Source organism: Drosophila hydei, unplaced genomic scaffold (genome assembly GCF_003285905.1).
Source record: "Drosophila hydei strain 15085-1641.00,03,60 unplaced genomic scaffold, DhydRS2 tig00000063-arrow-pilon, whole genome shotgun sequence".
NCBI classification, from domain to species: domain Eukaryota; kingdom Metazoa; phylum Arthropoda; class Insecta; order Diptera; family Drosophilidae; genus Drosophila; species Drosophila hydei.
This window is the reverse complement of record NW_022045657.1, coordinates 6,753,038-6,766,239: the sequence shown is the minus strand read 5'-3', so window position 1 is coordinate 6,766,239 and position 13,202 is coordinate 6,753,038. Positions and strand designations below refer to the sequence as shown.

Genomic DNA, 13,202 nt, shown 5'->3' with positions numbered 1-13,202 from the left:
ATGAGTGTGTGCCTCAGACATACAGGTGCTTCAGAGGGTCAGTGTGATTATACTAAGTTGAGAATAGAGGTAATGCCATTGTATTGGAATTGCTAGACAAGAGTCGATGGAAAGGACCGGAGTTTTCGTACAGCCACTAGTTACAAATACAAATTTTGAGTCCTTGTTTAAATATTTTGTATACTTATATATTTTGTGTACTGTGTTGCTCTTTTTATTAATTTACAAACATAACCCGATTGAATTATTATTACTTTCTTTATAATTTGATTTACCATTTATATAACTATAAGCTAGTTTATTATTTATGAATACATAACAAAACAATTTATCAAATAAGTTGAAATTTAAAAATTTATGCGTTATTGCCAATTAATTCAGACTAACTTCGATGAAGGTTTGGTTACGGCTTTTTGTATTTTTTTTTTTTGATAAGCAGTGTGGGCAAATACTAAGCTGTGCACACATTTTATTTTATTTTTAGTTTGAGCTCTTCTCGGGCGAGGCATTGGATTGTGGGAGTGAAACTTGGAATCGATTTTTAATATGTATGAAACACGACAACTGCGAGCAGATCGGAAAGTGTCTAATTTAAAATAAACTATTTTAAAGATACATGTACGCATATACATATTCATATATAAATATAGAGGCTATTTAGTACTGATTGCTTACAATTTAAATCTATTCCTGATTCAGGTTCTTGATCACGTAATTAACAATGAGTGCAAATATTGCAAAACAGATTATGATCACCAGGTTCGAATAGATCGACTGCCAATTTAAATAGGAATTACGTGCACTATTTTTGAGCGCTGTAGCACCCCCACTGCCAACATCCGCGGTAGCAGCTGGAGCAACAGATCTTCCATCACTGGTGCTAGCATCCGTTGGCAATGGCAGTTGCCCATTGGCACTTCTGGCATTTTTGTTATGGTTCTCATTCGGAACGGCACTGCCGTTAGCCAACCCGTTCGGTCGTGAAGAAGAGCTGGTACCTGGCTTACTCGCGTTGCCGGTTGCTTGGGTACCCTGTAAGCGTAACTTTATCTCGCTGACAATGTCTGGAAAAAGTTCACAGAAGTTTGCGTTGCGCAGGTTAAATGCAAGCGATTTCTGAGCAAACATCTGCTTGTCATAGCTCGTAGACTCTATGGAGCCCAGTGTGGGTGTGCTCTCTAGCTAGAAAGTTAAGGATTAGTTAGCCATATCGAATGACAGCAGAATTATTATGCAGAGACCTTACCATAAAGCTTAGAAGCCCTGTCAAAATGGTACCCACGCACCAAGTAGGATTCCATGTGTCGGGATGAAAGTCTAGAAGGAAAACACAGCTTATTAGCAACTATTAAAGGCATTTCTAACTTATGACAGTCAAGGATTACCTGAAATGCTTAAACACAGTCTGGTATTTGTTTTGAAGCGTCCATTCGGCGTTAGCATATATATAGATGGCGGCTTGAAGGGAAACTCCCGTGGAAAGAGCAGTGTTCCGTGATAGTATCCTCCATAATACGGTGAGTCCTCAGGTCCTTTAACACAATAGTGCCATTCCAGAATGTTGTTCGGCAGCGGCTCAGCGGTAATGTACGGCAACGGGTCGCGCTTCAAGCGCATGTAATCCTGTTTCATTCGCGATACGGCAGTGGGTTGCTTGCGGGAAGCGGACCCGGACGCCGTCGACGAGGACATTTTCGCTTAATAATTTTTGACCCGATTGCTGCTACTTGAAATGAAACTGTTGCAACAACAATAAAAATATGTTGACATATATTACATACGCACACCAATTATTCGACACAACATCAAATTAGGCTGATAACAAAAACATTGTTAGACTGTATATTTGTGTAGGTGGGCGTAGGTGTCATACGCACACACACTCATGACCCAAGAACGGATGTGCAAAAAATACACGTGGCAAATTGCATTGGGGGTGTGGAATTCCTTAAGCTCGTCAGCCGTAAGAATTCGCCCACACTCAAAAATGCAATGTTCAACTTGCTGCTCAGCTGGTGTGCGCTTGCACACGGATGGTTAGCTATGTATCTATATGCGTCGTAGCTTTTGTCAATTTTTTTGTTTGTTTGGCTCACCCACCTCGCAAATTGTGTGTTCCTTGTTGTTGCTATCGTAATTGCAATTACAGCTAGGTCACAGCTGCCCAGCGAAAATGTGTGAAAACAACACAAGCACAGAGTGTTAAAATAAGTTGCATTCGACTTTGGCCTGTGCTATCCGAAGCTTTTGATTTATGTTTTCTCTAATGTGCGATCTTAGTTTTGGCTTACTCTATTACTTAATTATAATATAATTGAATGTAAATTTATTTGTAGCTCGTAAAATTGCAATAAGTATTGTAAAAATTTCTCTTGACGTCGTTCTAAGTAAATAAAGTTGTAAAGCGAATCAAAACAGTGTTGGGTAATTTTGCTTGGTTGTCTTTCGATTAATCGTTCAAATTTGGTATTTTTTGGTGCTGCCACTTGGTATTATATTCAAATTATCAGCAAATATTTTATTTAAAATCTAATATAACGTATATTATTTGGATGATCAAATTTATTCATTTTAAAGTGGAAACGCATAATAAAATAAATTCGAGCATATCTACTCTCTAATAGAAAACTGGACAATAATGTGTTTGTTGTACCCTCCCAGCTGATAAAACGCTATGCAATATTTATACGTATACAACCGCACAAAAGATAAGAACCGAATACGATTGGAGCATAGAACTTTTAAAGGGTAAGGAGGGGGACTACGACGTACCAAAAACAAGATTGCTTATCAGTGAGATTAATTTACCAATGGAACAGATGAACAACAAACAGTCACTGCATCGACAGTGAAAAGATCAGTCAGTGTTCGCATTTCAAAATGGCATCTATAGGCAAAATCGGTTTTCTGGGAGGCGGCAACATGGCCAAAGCTTTGGCAAAAGGATTTATAGCCGCAGGTCTGACCAAACCCAGCGGTATTATTGCTAGTGTACATCCAGCAGACAAGATCTCCCAGCAATCCTTTCAATCGCTGGGTATTGAAACACTTGTAGAGAACACGCCCATTGTGGAGAAATCTGAAATTGTTTTTGTGTCTGTTAAGCCGCAAGTTGTGCCCATGGTGCTAGCAGATATCAAAGCTGTAAGCGCCAATAAGCTTTTTCTATCTGTGGCCATGGGCATCACATTGAAGGCACTCGAGTCCAGTTTATCCCCGCAGTCGCGTGTAATACGCGTCATGCCCAATACCCCGGCGCTGGTATGCTCTGGCTGTTCAGTGTATGTGCGTGGCAGCCAAGCGACCGATGCAGATGCGCAGATCACCCAGCGACTACTTGAAGCCGTTGGCACTTGCGAGCCCTGCGACGAGTCGCAGCTGGACACAGTCACAGCACTTAGCGGCAGCGGACCCGCTTATGTGTTTGTCATGATCGAAGCCTTGGCTGATGGCGCTGTCCACATGGGAATGCCCAGAGATTTAGCCTATCGCTTGGCGGCACAGACTGTGCTGGGTGCCGGTCATATGGTACGTGAGTGCGACACACATCCCGGACAACTGAAAGACAACGTAACCAGTCCAGCTGGTTCAACGGCAGCGGCATTAAGGCACCTCGAAAAGTCAGGTACGTACATTAATGACATGACGTTGATGCTGATAAAGAGATGTCTCTTATCACTGGACTTTGCAGGTTTTCGTGCGGCTGTGGCTGGGGCGGTGGAGGCAGCAACGCTGCGCTGCCGGCAGATTTCGGACAAGCAAACCTAGACATAACAAAATAAGTTTTGAATTTTGTTTTTGTAATAATTAAAAATAACATCATTTGCGTTAGCACTTTTCATACACAACTGGAACTTAGAACTTTTTACGTTTCTTGGAGCGCGCCAATTCATTAAGTTCGCCCTGCTGTACGGAGGCTTCTTGGTAGATGCGTTTAACCTTTTCGTGACGCTCCTTATCGCTGCAATGGAAAATTTATAAGATTGAGCAAAGGTATTTTCAAAGCTATGCGTTCACTTACCTTCGTATCTGCTGCTTGAGTTTGAGATCTTGCACAAAGGCCGTGTCTCTGCGTATTTCGCGAATGGCGCCTTTCTTTTCGCGCTTGATCTTGTGTAGAAGCTTAACGCGTTCCTCCTTCTGCTTGGACATCTTGGGTCGTCGCTTATCGTCGTATACTACCTCAAAGCGAGGCTCCAGCAGCCGCAAGGCTTTTGGCTTCTTATCGGGCGGCGCCAGAGGCTTCATTTTCTGCTCCGCTACCGACTTCAGCGTTGACTTTGCTTCTGCACAGTGTTGCTGCACATGGTCAGGGTATAGATTCACCGGCAGATGCTCGATTAGCGGCAGAAAGGGACCAGCCAAATAGCAGGCACCCGTGTGTTCACCCATTTGTTCATCAAATATTTGTTTGATTAGACACAGCGTCGTGTCCAGTGCGCGCACCTTGAAGTCCAGGCTTATCGTGTGTGTTACCAGATCTGCAGTCTGCAACTTTTGTGGTAGGAGCGTTTTAGTCTCGCTCGTCGCTGGAATGGCCAACAATTTACTAAAAGGACCATCTCGCTCGAATGGCGGCACAATCTCCAGCTGTTCGTGTCGCTTGGCTATGGCCATATGAACGATGCCCAGCAGGAAATTGAAAATAGCGGGAAGTAAACGCTTGGATCGAGAGCTGAACTCCAGTGCAATGGTGACTATAAACAGACCCATGGCTATGTCTTGGCGCGTACGAACGCGCGCTCTCGACAGAATATGCTGCATGAAAATATACGTAGGAGTAGCCAAAGGGTGTCGAAAATCCGAGGTGGAATATAGATTTGAGACGAGCTTAAAGTAGATGAGTGTGTCCAGCGTAGGATAAGCTTTGTGATTTTTGCGGTACTCAGCGTATTTTTCCTTAATCAAATCTAACAAAGTGTTAGACATGCGCTCAGAATTCAGATGGCTCAGATCATGCAGTTGGGGCATTAGCTGAGAAACAAATTGGAAATGCAAGCCAATGTCCTGCTCGCTGGCATCCTCGAACATATCTTTGATGTAATGTAGCAAGAAGGCGTAGAGTTTGACAACATTCTCACGATTAACGCCTTCCAGCTTGGGATGATTGCACTTGATGATGCGCTCCACAACTGTGACCTGCTGTGTCGGCGTATACTTGACCAGTAGCTCAGTGAAGTCCTCATATGTCTTCGGCATTTTGATAGTGTATGGTATACTGGTGTCAGCCGTTTCTGAAAACTTCTGCTTTTGAGGTTTGATTTTAGTTGTTTTGGGTTGCGGAGTGTGGTCTGGCTCCGAATCCGACTCACTGCCAGATTCTTTAAGATCGCTTAAGTTATCTACCTCAGAATCAGAGTCACTGTTACTTTCTTCACCGTCGTCCTCATTTTCAGAATCTTCCGCAGACTTATCGTCACTCTGCCCAGTCTGATAGTCCTTTTTGCTATTCAAATGTGTCCCCAGATTGCCATCCAAATCGTATGCTAAAGTATCGTCGGCATCATCATCATTGCCTGCAGCAAAGTAACCATCATCCAAATCATCTGCTGAACGGTGAGTAGTCTGTATATTTGTTTCCTGCTCTTCACCATCCGCTTTCATGCGGCGCAAACGTTCATTTTCGAGTTTTTCCAGGCGAGCAGCCTCCTGTTTTGCCAGCTCCTCTGGTTTAATGAGTTTGTCTGTTACACTGCCACGCGGCTCGAAGATCATCTCTTTCAGTAACTTGTCATAAGCATCGGGCGGCGGCTTTTCATGTTGCTCGTCTTTAGTTGCCTGTGCAACCAGCGACAATAAGTCCTTGTAGTTGGCATCCAACTTTTCAGTCAGATCATGCACTTCATCCTTATCCTTCGCGATTTCGTTTTTCCGACGTTTCTGCTCACTAATCATTTCTTCTATAGCCGCTTGGCGATCTTGCGCCGCGTCGCCTCCACCACCAAAATGAGCCGTAGAAGTGAACTCAGCTGTAAGGTAAAATAACTTAACACTTATGTATCATTGATTTTTATGGCAAGTACTCACCGTCCAGACCTTCATCCTCTAACTCCTCATCATCAGAACGCTCGTCTCTGTATTTTTCAATCTCCTCCAGTGTTTGGCCTCTGTGTGTCAGCAACTCATCGTCGTTCAGGTTAAATTTCTCTGCCTTATTTGAGGCGCGCACCTGAGATAATTTTTCAGCCAAAAATCGTGCATTCATCACAGATTCGGTGAGCTGCTCACCGGTAAGGTGCTTGCCAATGCGATGGTCCATAAATTTGTTAGTTTTGTGCTTAACCGCATATTGCTTGCCGAGTGTTTCGACTCGCTTCTGATGTGCCTTAGCGCGAGAAACTCCAGGTAAACCCCGATCATGTTTGCAAATCCGACCCAAGATTTTAAATTTTTCTTTATTCACGTGCACGTCGAACGGATTCAACCGTTTAGCTGTTTGCGATATTGCAGCATCGAAGGGATTACTCGTTTTAACTGACTTCTTCGAATATACCGCATCGGCGTTGGATTTTTTACTCTTTGCACCCATTTAAATAATCTATTTTAACCGAGTTGAATGCATACGGCAGATGAAAACAAATGCAGTACACGTGCGCCTGAGATATCGATATGTTTAGCCGATATTTTCGATTGAGCCGATAGATTAAATGGAAACATATTTTGCACGTATCATATTTATCGATGTTTATTTTACAGCCCTCACAGCAAAACATCCCTGCTAAAACACACGTACATTTGTGTGTGAATTTTTCGGCGAAAGCCAACATCTACTTCTGTAGATATATAAGTTAAAGTCCATAAAACTAGATAAATAGTGAAAATACTTTAAAAAAGAAGTAGCATCACAAATATTTATATTTCAATATTCGTCTAATGCGTAGCGTCGCAGAAACTAATTCTCGATTGCCACGCAATTCCGCCTTTCATTTGTAATTGCATTAGTATTGGTGAGAAGGCCGACAGTAAATGTGCGTGCCTCACAACAGCGGCGGTCATATATTTCAACTTATGAGAACAGAAATTTGTGCAAATCGTGAAAATTGTTAAAAAATGAGTACAACGCCGCCCCAACTGCTGCAACTGCAGCTTTCCAGCGGAGGTGGGAAAGAAAAAGAAGCCAACGGTGGCAATGACGATTACCGATGCCGCGATAAGGATCGTTCTCGTTCCAAAGATCGGGGCAAGGACAAGGATAAAGACAATAGAGAACGTGAGAAAAAACGCAGGTTAGTATTATGAGTATGAGTATAATTATGATTTTTTCAGTAATTTATCGATTAATATCTTTACAGAGATCGAGATCGTGGCAGCAAAGATCGGGATAGCCGTCGACGTGACAGCCGCGAACGTGAACGGGATCGAGAGTCCCGATCTCATCGGAGTCGTTCGCGTAACCATGATGACTATGACAGACGCAAGAAACGCTCACGGAGCAAGGATCGTGATCGCAGACGTGAACGGGACCGCGAGTCTCGATCAAGACGAAGTGGTTCGCGAGGTGGAAGTAATCGCGATGACTATGATCGCAGTCGTAGGCGTCGTTCCAACAGTCGCAGCTACGACCGGCGTCGTAATGAGCGCAACAATGATTCGCATCGTAATAGCCGAGAACGGACCAGTCGGGAGCGCAGCAGTCGTGAGCGCACTTATGTGAACCCATTTGACACATCGAACAATCGCAATCTATCGCATGAGCAGGAGTCGCGAATACCGTCTCTCTTCGAACGCCATCACCAACAGCCCCAGTTGGAGTCAATTAGGGAGGAATCCAGTTCGCGCTTTGACTTGTCGCAGACCATACAGGATTTAATGAGCAATGTGGGCAACAACAAGAGTTTTGCATCGTTGTTTAGCAATCAAAACAGCAACGATTCCATGGGCAACGGAATCTCCGAGAACTCAAGTAGGTATCGCCATCCTATTGCTTAAAACTATTATTTTCAATTTGTTGTTTTGTCTCTCAGTGGACAGCGCAGCGGAACGGAAGCGAAAGAGGAAATCTCGATGGGGCGGAACTGAAAAAGACAAGACATTCATACCGGGCATGCCTACAATTTTGCCCTCCACGTTGGATCCGGCACAGCAGGAGGCCTATTTAGGTAAATTAGTTTTACTTGTATCATTTGTAGTTAGTACGCAACTAAGTTAGTAGTAAGCTTAGATATAAGTCTAATGACAACTAATAAGCAAAACAAACACAGCCACAAATAGTCGCGGGGAGATCACAGTAAGCGTTACCGTTATCCACCACAGTTAGAAGTCCATGTCAGACGGCCGGACGTGCGAGAAAACGTAAAACCACAACAAAATTGCATTGAGCAAACTATAATAATCTCTCGTTCTCTTTTTGAAGGGATTCCGGCGTGTGACACAAACGACACGAGTTCCAAACGGCTAGATAATAACCTTATCTAAATGCCCAAAGAGAAAAACATGAACCAATCTAATCAACCAACAGCTCAAATAAATCGATCAATAATCTAATTATAATAATTGTAACGCTCACAAATTTTCAGTTAGTTTAGGCACGTGTCGGCGCTGTCGTCTGTAAAACGGAAACACAAATGTCGTATCAGGCTCATAGAGATTATAATCTATACGGTCTCCCCTAGCCCACCATTATTTGATATACCACATATATAAATAAATCTCTTTTCCTCTCTCGTACAATATTAGCATTTAACATATACTAATGTCGAGGTTGCGCTCGATTTTCTTTCTTCTTCTCTAACGACTTCTAATTACAGTTCAATTTCAAATCGAGGAGATTAGCCGCAAGCTGCGCACTGGCGATTTGGGCATCACGCAGACGCCGGAAGAAAGGTTTGAAACTGTTTATACTCACACCACACCTCTCTTTATCTACCTCAAAAATTAAAAACAATCCAAAGTGAACATGTTTGAGCACAAGCAGTTTCGGATATGGATGCGAGTTGGGTTGTGGAAAGGCAATACGATCTGCGTTCTACGATCTACACCAGTGCTTCAATTTGTACAGGTTTAATGCAGCATGTTCTGCAATTACAAAATGAGAAAAATTATAATTATTAATTTTTATTTAATTATAACTATATATATGTATACATAAGCATTTTGTCAAGCTGTCATCAACAGTTCAGATTTCGATAATTTTAAACTAAATTCGAATATATTTATCTAATTAATCTGTTGATGATAGTTTTTGTGAATGCTTTAACAAATTCTATTCTACAAATAACTTGGGTGAAGGCCTGCGGTTCAAACAGTTGAAAGCACAGTTATTCATTATCCAGTGTGTTGATTGCACATCCCCGGTTATGGGGGTTTCGGAAAGGAAAACTAATATTAAGCGGCTTTGTGGGCACAAAATTCTTAATTGATTTTTCTTGTTTTTGTTGGATTTCAACTAATGCTAGTCATAATTAATATTTTTAAAACATTTCAAGGGCTTTATATTGGTGTCAGACAGCGTTTTAGATTCGACTCCCGAGAAGTGTAAGCGTGTGGCAATCTAATCTAATCAGATTTAATATTATAATAATGCCAATTTCTTCTCTTCCTCCAAGCCGTGAGCGTCCAATACTTAAATGCACGTTTTACAGAAAAGTGAGCCCATTTACACGAAGGGTGCTCCCAAGCAACAACAGACCAGCCAAACAAACAGAATGCATATGCACTTCCAAATGCGTAGATCTAAGTGTGCGACAAATCGAATCGAAACCAAATGAATTAATCAAAATTCTTCTCTTCTCAATTCACCAGCGAATTTTTCTAATCAAAACTTGCTAATAATGTTGATTAATGAATGATGATTTGCAAATTACAGGACTTATGTTATACGATAATTCATATAAAATATATCAAATACGATTATGTAGTACTTAAAATAAGATCATTAAGCTTAGACAATTGCATTTCGCTAGCCGCTGAGCACGCCCATTTCAAAACAAATGTTTTGTTTCTTTTGCTTATTCCCAGGTCACCTTCCCCGGAGCCTATTTACAGTTCTGATGGGAAACGTTTGAATACGCGCGAATTTCGTTATCGCAAGCGATTGGAAGAGCAGCGCCATCAGCTAATAGTCAAAATGCAGGCGGTTAATCCAGAATTCAAGCCTCCAGCAGATTACAAGTAATGATGTTTATTATTTAAATTAATTGCTTAAATTAATAATTATTTGAATCTCTCGTTTAGACCACCTGTTACGCGTGTCAGCGACAAGGTACTGATTCCGCAAGAACAGCATCCGGATATAAACTTCGTGGGCCTCTTGATTGGGCCACGCGGCAACACGTTGAAGGCCATGGAGAAGGATACCGGAGCGAAGATCATAATTCGCGGTAAAGGCTCTGTCAAGGAGGGCAAAGTAGGACGCAAGGATGGCCAGCCTTTGCCAGGAGAAGATGAGCCACTGCACGCCTTTATTACAGCTCCAAATCCGGAGGCTGTGCGTAAGGCCGTCGATAAGATTAAAGATGTCATACGTCAGGGCATCGAGGTGCCCGAGGGTCACAATGATCTGCGCCGCATGCAGTTGCGCGAGTTGGCCCAACTCAATGGTACGCTACGCGAGAATGATATACAGCGCTGCACTTGCGGTTCGACGGATCACAAGTCATGGCAGTGCCCGGATAAGCCAATCATTACCAACACAATTGTGTGCACCTCATGCGGAGGCACTGGCCATTTAACAAAGGATTGTCGTAATAAGCGTCCAGGCTCCGGCGCGCCAGGCATGGCCTGTGAGGATTCCCAGGCTAAGATCGATGAGGAGTATATGAGCTTAATGGCAGAGCTTGGCGAAGGACCACCACCTTCCGCCGCGAAGGCTGATGTGCCTGCTGCTCCGCAGCTTCATCGGGCGAGCTACAGTATCTTCGATAAGAAGCCTTCACAGATGCAGGCCATACAGTCACCACCCAATTCGTCGTCACGTGATCATCAACGTGACATGGGCGGGGGCTGGGGAGGACCATCGCATGAGCATCAAATGAACATGGACCCTGGCATGGGCATGGATCATGGAATTGGCATGTCACCATATGTACCGGCACCGCCCGTGGTCCAGGCGCCACCACCAATGCCGCCGCCGCTAATGCCTTGGATGAGTGCGCCGCAGCCGCCCCCACCGGCCACCGAGCCCATGAATCCGCCAATACCAGGCACATTACCGCCTTTAATACCGCCGCCGCCTGGTACTAGTGCACCGCCAATGCCACCGTGGGCAAACAGTTATCCTGGCTGGGGCACGGGCTATGTACCACCACCTCCACCGCCGTGTGCGCCGCCACCGCCTTCGCTAAGCCTGTCTCAGCCGCCACCGCCGCCGCCGCCATCTAACTGATCTTTTACATATGCCTCACACACTTATAACTTGTAGCCTAACAATCTTCTTATATCTAATATCTAAAACTTAAAAAACCTGAACTAAATATGTAACTATGTACTTTGTATTTTATGCTTCATTAAAGGATTGACAAAATATTAGTTTAGAGCTTTATTAAAGTCTTTGCTGTTGTGTTATAAGTGTGGAGTGTTTTTTAGAGAATTAACCATGCTTGCTGAAGTACTGCTTGGACTCATCTACGTCTGGCTTAATTGTAGCTGGGTTTGTTTTTGGATTCCAATTGGCCGGGCACACTTCGCCATGCTCCTCGACAAATTGGAACGCCTTGATCAACCGCAAAACCTCATCCACAGAACGACCTACAGGCAAATCATTGATACTGTACTGACGCAACACGCCCTTGGGGTCAATAATAAATGTGCCACGCAGCGAGATGCCTTCCTTATCAAGCAGAACGTCGTAATCAGCAGATATCTTCTTGGTGATGTCTGAGAGCAATGGATATTTCAGTTTGCCGACGCCACCGTTCTTACGTTCCACATTACACCAAGTAAGATGGCTAAAATGCGAGTCAACAGAGACACCTACAACTTCGGTGTTGATGTCCTGGAACTCCTTAATGCGTTCGCTAAATGCAACAATTTCTGTTGGACAGACGAAGGTGCTGTAAAGAAATCAAGATTCAGACAACTGACTTCGTCAAATGCAAGACACTTGCTTACAAATCTAGTGGATAGAAAAACAAAACCAAATATTTTCCTCTGTAGTCCTCAAGTTTGATCTCCTGGAAGTCATTGCCGACGACTGCCAGGCCTTTAAAATCAGGGGCCGGCTGTTGTACACGCACAGCGCACAGTGCAGTAGCTGTACATGTGAAAGAGGTTCGTTAGTTTCGTTGGATGCGCAAATAAACTGTGTCTGTACGCTTACTCTGATGCAGCAGACGTGCTGTTTGTTTATGCTGACCAGCAATGAGTTTATTCAAGAGCGACACCTGCAATGCATAATTTGCAAGTTACACGTTACGTAATCACAATGGCATGTTTTTTAAAATTTTGCTGCACCTAGAAACAAACACTTACATTGCGCAGTAGTTTAATTCCAATGAAAGACATAATTTATTTGATTTAAATAATAAAAATAATTTGCTTGTTAATTAATAACCGTTTACAAGTTGTTAACCTGAACCGAACGATAAGTGAACACGAACCGGCATAAGACAAACTGCGAAAATACAATACAAAAACACAACAAATGACAAAAGCTTTTAACTCGGTTGGCAGCTCCGCTAAAGTTATCGGACTAAGATTGTTATCGTAATTTTATTGCGGCGAAAAATTTGGAGCCAAAATTTAAATAAAAACTTTAACTGAAAATGTACCTTTTAACAAATTCTTTATATATACATAAATGAGCAATAATGTTCTTGCTATCGAGTTCAAAGCATATGCCGCGTGTCTTAATGCCAAAGATCCATTGGGAGATAACTGTTTTAAACTGAACAAACAAATCTACAAGCCTACAAAACTATTCTTGTCAAAAAGATAATGGAAAGTGTAGCAAAATATTTATCACGCACTCCGCATGCCATACAATGGTAATGAGCTATGATACGTTGGACAGCATAGAGCAAAAGCATTTCTATGCTCGCATGTGTAGATACTCAATACATACGCATTAATGTTGCTTTGTTTCTTAATCTAGTAAATGCTCAAAAGCGGCTCAGGCTCAACATCAGCTTCATTCAACGCACACACATGAACACGGCTAACAACAAAGCAAATCGCTGTGCGTAGCATAATGGCGTTCGCCAGTCTTTGGTTTGCGGTTTAAGCGATGGCAACTGGCTGAATAACAATGAAAACTGCATAGGTTG

At 42.9% G+C, this 13,202-nt stretch overlaps 5 protein-coding genes across 7 annotated transcripts; 2 read left to right on the top strand and 3 right to left on the bottom strand.

Annotated features, from left to right (window-relative positions):
- Positions 1 to 337: 337 nt before the first annotated feature.
- Positions 338 to 2,381, bottom strand: LOC111601411 (ubiquitin-conjugating enzyme E2 J2). Of its 3 annotated transcripts, none has more exons than XM_023317970.2 (5): positions 2,101 to 2,381; positions 1,386 to 1,738; positions 1,247 to 1,317; positions 676 to 1,182; positions 339 to 586 (listed from the first exon to the last, which is right to left on the bottom strand). In XM_023317970.2, the coding sequence occupies exons 2-4, from the start codon at positions 1,690 to 1,692 to the stop codon at positions 685 to 687; spliced, it is 876 nt and encodes a 291-aa protein (XP_023173738.1). In that variant the 5' UTR covers positions 1,693 to 1,738; positions 2,101 to 2,381; the 3' UTR covers positions 339 to 586; positions 676 to 684. The 3 variants fall into 3 exon arrangements, with proteins under 3 accessions (XP_023173737.1, XP_023173738.1, XP_023173741.1); XM_023317973.2 differs by having other exon boundaries at positions 339 to 564; XM_023317969.2 differs by having other exon boundaries at positions 338 to 1,182.
- Positions 2,382 to 2,521: 140 nt separating this feature from the next.
- LOC111601534 (pyrroline-5-carboxylate reductase) lies at positions 2,522 to 3,848 on the top strand. Its single transcript, XM_023318166.2, has 2 exons — positions 2,522 to 3,625; positions 3,692 to 3,848. The coding sequence occupies exons 1-2, from the start codon at positions 2,881 to 2,883 to the stop codon at positions 3,766 to 3,768; spliced, it is 822 nt and encodes a 273-aa protein (XP_023173934.2). The 5' UTR covers positions 2,522 to 2,880; the 3' UTR covers positions 3,769 to 3,848.
- LOC111601531 (nucleolar protein 14 homolog) lies at positions 3,789 to 6,701 on the bottom strand. The gene is made up of 3 exons (XM_023318164.2): positions 6,028 to 6,701; positions 4,022 to 5,969; positions 3,789 to 3,961 (listed from the first exon to the last, which is right to left on the bottom strand). Exons 1-3 carry the CDS (start codon positions 6,527 to 6,529, stop codon positions 3,856 to 3,858), a joined length of 2,556 nt encoding a protein of 851 aa, XP_023173932.2. The 5' UTR covers positions 6,530 to 6,701; the 3' UTR covers positions 3,789 to 3,855.
- A 337-nt stretch (positions 6,702 to 7,038) lies between these two features.
- Positions 7,039 to 11,463, top strand: LOC111601533 (splicing factor 1). Its single transcript, XM_023318165.2, has 6 exons — positions 7,039 to 7,226; positions 7,293 to 7,903; positions 7,965 to 8,099; positions 8,748 to 8,823; positions 9,958 to 10,110; positions 10,174 to 11,463. Exons 1-6 carry the CDS (start codon positions 7,051 to 7,053, stop codon positions 11,321 to 11,323), a joined length of 2,301 nt encoding a protein of 766 aa, XP_023173933.2. The 5' UTR covers positions 7,039 to 7,050; the 3' UTR covers positions 11,324 to 11,463.
- Positions 11,456 to 12,560, bottom strand: LOC111601535 (peroxiredoxin-2). The gene is made up of 4 exons (XM_023318167.2): positions 12,409 to 12,560; positions 12,257 to 12,320; positions 12,049 to 12,190; positions 11,456 to 11,990 (listed from the first exon to the last, which is right to left on the bottom strand). The coding sequence occupies exons 1-4, from the start codon at positions 12,439 to 12,441 to the stop codon at positions 11,528 to 11,530; spliced, it is 702 nt and encodes a 233-aa protein (XP_023173935.2). The 5' UTR covers positions 12,442 to 12,560; the 3' UTR covers positions 11,456 to 11,527.
- Positions 12,561 to 13,202: the final 642 nt, after the last annotated feature.